This window comes from Callorhinchus milii, unplaced genomic scaffold (assembly GCF_018977255.1).
Source record: "Callorhinchus milii isolate IMCB2004 unplaced genomic scaffold, IMCB_Cmil_1.0 Scaffold1, whole genome shotgun sequence".
NCBI classification, from domain to species: domain Eukaryota; kingdom Metazoa; phylum Chordata; class Chondrichthyes; order Chimaeriformes; family Callorhinchidae; genus Callorhinchus; species Callorhinchus milii.
The window spans coordinates 66,850,711-66,856,710 of record NW_024704742.1 but is presented as its reverse complement, the minus strand read 5'-3'; the positions used below and the strand labels follow the sequence as shown (position 1 = coordinate 66,856,710).

The following is a 6,000-nucleotide window of genomic DNA, read 5'->3' as shown; positions in this document are numbered from 1 at the left end:
TCGAGGTTAACCATCTCATAGCACCTTTCAAAAAGAGATGGAAGTTTCTCTGTGGTAAATTTTTTAAAAGTATGTAGCGTCTTATCCAGAATATTTATTTGAACTTTTGTAGAGGCCTCTAGTGACAGAAAACATCTGTTAACACTGATTTAATTGTGTATACTGGCCTATTGTAGACCAATTTATAAAAAAAAGTTAATAATTTGGTCACTCAATCCACTGCTGCACGCAATTGGCTGCTGCGTTTCACCCACAAAAATACAGTCAATTCACTTTACAGTATATTCTGTGAAGTGCTTTAAGACGTCTCGAAGATGTTTTGTTTTCATACCACATTTTTAAAATAGATTTTCAGGTTTAATAAACTTTATTACAATGGCAATGGATTTTTTTCATTTTGATGCAAATAAATATCTATTTTCTATTGCAGAAACAATGGTAAATAGCTTTCTTCTTTAATGATGAGTTTATGCTACCTCCCCAGTGAACATTTGGGTTAGAGTGAGTCCTCAGGTTTTCAGAGGTAAAGTGCAAGGTTCTTCTATGAGCAGCCTGGTGTTTTCTTCCCCTTCCATGAGTGCTCCTATTTAGAATCAAGATTTAAAATGAATTGACTACTGGATTGATCAGCTTCCGTCATCATTTAGTGATCAGCCCTCATGATCAGAATCGAGTTGTATAATATTAAGTTTTGGGGATCTACATGGAGAAGGTTGACGCAAACTGAAAAGGGTACTTTCAATATTGAATTTCAAAGAACTTGCCATATGGCCCCAAATCAGAGGATTTGTGACTCCCACCAGTAGTTAGTTCTGTTTATTTTTCATGTCACTTAATAACTTTTAGTTTTATGGTAATCTGTTTTGTCAAGTCCCCTAACCAACAATCTTGTTTATTTGGCCTATTAATATAGAGTTTTGTGGAGTAAATTCAATATTTTATTTGTGTGTATAGATCTATTAGCCCTGATTATATTTTGCTAAAACTTAAAAGGATACAGGGTTGTCCCTAAAGAATCCAGTATACTTTGAAGTGGCTTCCTTGTAAGATTGTAAATTAAGTATTATTATTGCTTCCAGTTTCAGAATTATAAAATGTCAGTTCCATATCTGATTTGTGTTTTGACTTGATCACCAAATGCTGTGGTGTTTATATAGGGCTTACTGTGCTTGTGGATTTAATAGTAATATTAATAATCCTTGCATTTATATCAAGTCATTGTGAAACCGGTAGCCAATTGCACACAGCAGTATCCCCCATGGAGTGAGTGACCACATTTTTTTTTTTATTTTTTTTTTGAAGGGATTATTACCTGAATTGACTAACAACTGGGTTCCTACTTACTGCTGAGTAAATAAAGGCATGTGGAGTAAGGAAACTTGCCTAAGGTTTCTCCCTGCTGAGGATCAAACCTGGGTCCTCTGGCTTGTGAGGCGAGTTCTTTAACCAACACGCTACAGAACTCCACACTTACTACAGGATAGTATCATGCAGTTGTTATTGAAAACCAAAGCAGGCTACAAAAAAGAACAGATTTAAAAAAAAACAGACATGAGAAACTCAAAGTAAAAGTGCTAACATCTTGGATAAATTTTCAAATATAGGGAGTAAAGAGAGGACGAAATAAAGTACGGATCCACTTAAACATAATCATCGGCAGCTGGGGTTGGGGGAACAATGAAATTATTGTTTTGAAATTATTAAAAACTTCACATCCATCTTTATTGAGATCAAGGACAGGCAAGTACCCAAGTCAGGAATTGAAAAGAAATTGCAAAATAGTATGCAAATAATGACTGATATGGTTATTAACAGGTTAGGTGCTTTTAAAATAGACAAAGTACACACAAGATGCACATGTCTTAATGCTGACGTGTATATTTGAGAGTGACCTTTCTCTGGGGACTGCAGATTGTATTTTACTCCCAGATAAATATTTCTCCAAAAGAGCTGATTGAACCACAGTAAAGGATAGCTCCTCTCCATTCACTACAACAGAAGACGGGTTTAGCCTTTGAGACTGTGTCTATTCACCATTTTCAAGTACAGTGGAAGCATCAGTCCATTATATAGTTCTGTATAAATGTGTGGCTTTGCTACAGTTAATGCTTCTCCTATTGTGTAAAAGCAGATATACACTGAGATGGAATGTAGAAGGACTTTATAGTCAGGACTTCAAAGTTTGTCGTCATCACTTAGTAATCGTGATTTTTTTATAACAAATTCTAATTTCAGTAATTAATTTCCGGATCGCATTGTATTTACTTGTTATTAAAATAGAGCTTTCAGAAGACTTGGACGTCATCCAGGCTTAGTCGGAAGCATTCCCGCCTCGGAGTCAGAGTTTTAAGTCCTGTGTTGAACTTTGAGCTCAAATAGACAAGGCTGACATTCCAATGCGGTGCTGGGTGTGGGCTCCATTGTTGGGAGTGCTGTTCTTTAGATGAGTATTTAACCCCAGGCTCTGCGTCCCTATAAAGATCCCATGGCACTATTTGAGAAGGGAGTTTCTCCCGGTTGCTTAGTCAACAATCTCTCATATAAAATTTGTAATTTACTTCTTTGGCTGTCTGTAGCATATTGCTGTACGCAGATTTGCTGGCATATTCGTCTATAAAATACCCAGTCAACCCACTTTACAGTATATCCTATGAAGCATGTTTGACGTCTTGACGACTTTTGAGGTGCTTTATCAAATGCAAGGATAATATTATTATTAATTCTTAATTTTGCATCAGATATTCACCAAGGCTGGTGTTCACGATGTTCGCTTGAAGCAAGCTATTGATTTAAAAAATGCAATGGAGACAGCAGTGAAGAAGCACGAGGAGATGAACATCAGTTACAAGAATAGGAATAGAAAAGTGGTGAGTAACTCTACATCCATGAGTTGGATTGCTTCTGCATGTTTAAGCAGAGTGAAGCAAATAACTTGCTTGAAAAGATTCCTGGAAAGTTTTAAAACTTTTTTTAAATCGACTTATTAAATGCATCCACAAGATTGCACCGCAGACAATTATGGATTGTTGAGATTAATGTGCACTTTCCACTAAAGTTTACATTGAAAATATTATTGGTATTTCTCATTATGTCAGTGACTGCTGCGTGGTTTTGCTGGGATCTGAGGCCTAAATTCCACCTACTTTATTCTGTAAGACTTTTTCCTCTTAAAATGTAAGATTTGACGGAATTGTTAATAAAATCCACAGTCACTGCACTTTGCAGGAACTCCTGTGAAGTGTTTTGAGGAGTCTTCCCGACATGAATGGTGTTGTATCAAATGCAAGGATTATTATGCAAGTATAAGCACTGTGAGATGCTGAACTGTGAAAGGTGCCATATAAATGCAAGTTGTTGTTAACAAATTGTTAAATTATGGTCTTTAATTGAAAGTTGTTTACTTGTTTTTTTTAAAAGAAAGACTTCTAACTTCACACTTGGGCAGAGTTTTAAGGAGTTTCCACAACTCTGTCTTAAATTTTAATTTTGTGCTTCATATTGTATAGAATATTATTGTAAAGCAAGTTGAGTTTGTATTTGTGGGCAAAGTGTAGCAGCCAATTGCACGCAGCAGTATCCCACAAACAGTCGTAAATTGAGTGACCACTTTTTTTTGAGCGATTATTGCCCCCGGGAAGCGATCCGCCTATTGACTAACAACTCAGTTCCTCCTCACTGCAAGTGTTAGTTCAGTTTGACAGATTGAATGCTATGGAATATCTTAGTTCTGTGTTTGCAGTGAAAAATGAGGGGGGAAAAAAATAATTCTTGCAACTCTGGTGAAATGAGAGCCCAAGGTCCTCCACTAGGGGGAGTTTGTGTTGTGTGTCAGGGCAAGATGCAGCCATCTAGAGGAGAACTGGCAAGAAATATTTCCTGCAAGATTTAGTGCTGTGTTTTTTGTTGAGCCCAAACTGTTTTGCAATGTGCAGCAGGTCAATAAACTTCTGAAGGAGAAAGGTAGGTTACGGTTAAGGCCGGACCCTTCATGCAATGTGAACTGGTGGGCTGGAGGTACCCCTATATAGGTTAGAAGGTACAACAACCATTTTATACATATATATATACACACACCTTTCACATTGAGGATGTCTCAAAGCACATAATCCTTGTATTTGATAAAGCGTCTTATCACGTTGTTGAGATGTCTCAAAGTGCTTCACAGAATATATTGTACAGTGGTGGCAAGAGGTGGTGACTCTGGTGAGTTTGGTGAGAAATGTTGGTGTTTGCCAGGGTAGAAGTGTTTCTCCCCCACCCCTCCCCACTCCTGAGTGGCCACCCACTTTTTGTTAAAGAAAGCACTAATAATTTTTTTCTTTCTAACAATCTAATATGTGTTCTTTCTTCATGTTTAGTCTTTATCAATAAAGTGAAAATTTGTAGGTTGGCAGTAAAATAGATCTCAATAGCACCAATCAACCCCCCGCAATTTTCTATTGGCCCTGCTAATAATAATAATAATAATAATCCTTGCATTTGATATAGCGCTTTTTCATGTTTTCTAGACGTCTCAAAGCGCTTCACAGAATATACTGTAAAGTGAATTCACTGTATATTTGTGGGCAAAACGTGGCAGCCAATTGTCCCACAAACAGTCTTTCGTTGAAAATGACCATGTTTTTTGTTTTGGAGGGATTCTAGGCGTGTGGAGTAAGGAAACTTGCCCAAGGTTTCACCCTGCCTGGAATTGAATCCAGGTATCTCGCTTGCAAGGCAAGTTCTCTAACCACTGAGCTACAGGACTCCATGAGTGAGAACATAAGAACATTTGCTAGGCGAAAAAAGACCAAGGTCCATCTAATTCGCCTTCCACCATCCTGGCAGTCGCTTGACATGTCGTGTCCCAAACTATGTACTGTATCCCGAGATATTAATTTCAATCCCGAGATATTATTTTCTCAGAATATATTATGCACTGGCACAGACTGGTTAGGCCAAATGGCATGTTTCAATGCTGTAAAAGTATGGAATTGTAAATGTAGTTATGGTCTGAGCCTTCAAGCCACTTAAATGCAAAATCTATTGCAAGTATTTTATTTTAAAATTTCCCACTTTTTTTTAAAAAAATACTCTTACCCTTCTCCGGGCTCCATTCTCCAAGGTATAATGTAACCGAGGGTCAGGGAGGCGATTGGTTTTCAGATCCAATGCTGCTCTGTAATCAGCTATGGAAAGGTTCCCCCGCTGAAGTTGGTTACTTGCTGAGGCACAGCCGCAGGTATGATCCACTAGATTCCACTCTCCATGCCACTTTAGTGTACCACTGTACCAGTACATTGAAGATTCGACACTTTGAATAGTGCTTAAGTGGAGAACAACATACAAATATAGAGCCGCATTCAAATAAAAGAACATTTTGGAGTGTTTAACAATGGGAGTGGTGCTGGATATAAATGGAAGGAACTTAGAGGTGGCCAAAGGTGTGATGGAAGAGAGAGTATTTTTCTTTAGGAGATTTTTGAAAACTGGTAGAGGTGCTGTAGAAAGACTTAAGAGATTTTTGGATGAGTATTCGGGAGGTGATGGTCAAAGGCTCAGCTTTCTGATGACAAAATGAGGGGAATGGAGCGTAAGCAGGAAAAAANTCTTGACTCCGGTTTAGGATGTAGAGATAGACAATCACTCGGGATTCATTGCTGTAGCTGTACAATAAGCTCGGTGATCATTCTCGCGATTCCATTCACTGGTAAATTCTCCATCATCAAAACCTTGACTGTGGGAAGGGTTGAGCTGAGGTCTGATGCTTCTCAAAAGCTGAGGGTAAATCAGGGAGCCCTGATTGAGCTATTTCATATACCGTACCCAAATGGGAATTTCCGGCCTGAGACCTGAAATTCCACCGACTCTTAGTCTGTCAAACCATTTTGTCTTGATGTTCAAGGTTGCCAAGAAGGTCTTAAATTCAGTCTTAATTTGGAAGCTAGATTTTCAAGATTCTAAATTAAGACTATTTAAGAATTTTCCACGATTCTGCACCATCCTAAATTTTAAGATCAA

General features: G+C 37.9%; 1 protein-coding gene across 1 annotated transcript in view; it reads left to right on the top strand.

The window, feature by feature from the left end:
* Positions 1-2,729: 2,729 nt before the first annotated feature.
* Positions 2,730-6,000, top strand: part of uvssa (UV-stimulated scaffold protein A) — a gene marked incomplete at its 5' end in the record, with an annotated part of 47,968 nt that continues 44,697 nt past the window's right edge. Inside the window, one exon of the mRNA XM_042342364.1 lies at positions 2,730-2,867. Within this exon, the coding sequence (XP_042198298.1) occupies positions 2,730-2,867 (138 nt within the window). The remainder of the gene's footprint in view (positions 2,868-6,000) is intronic.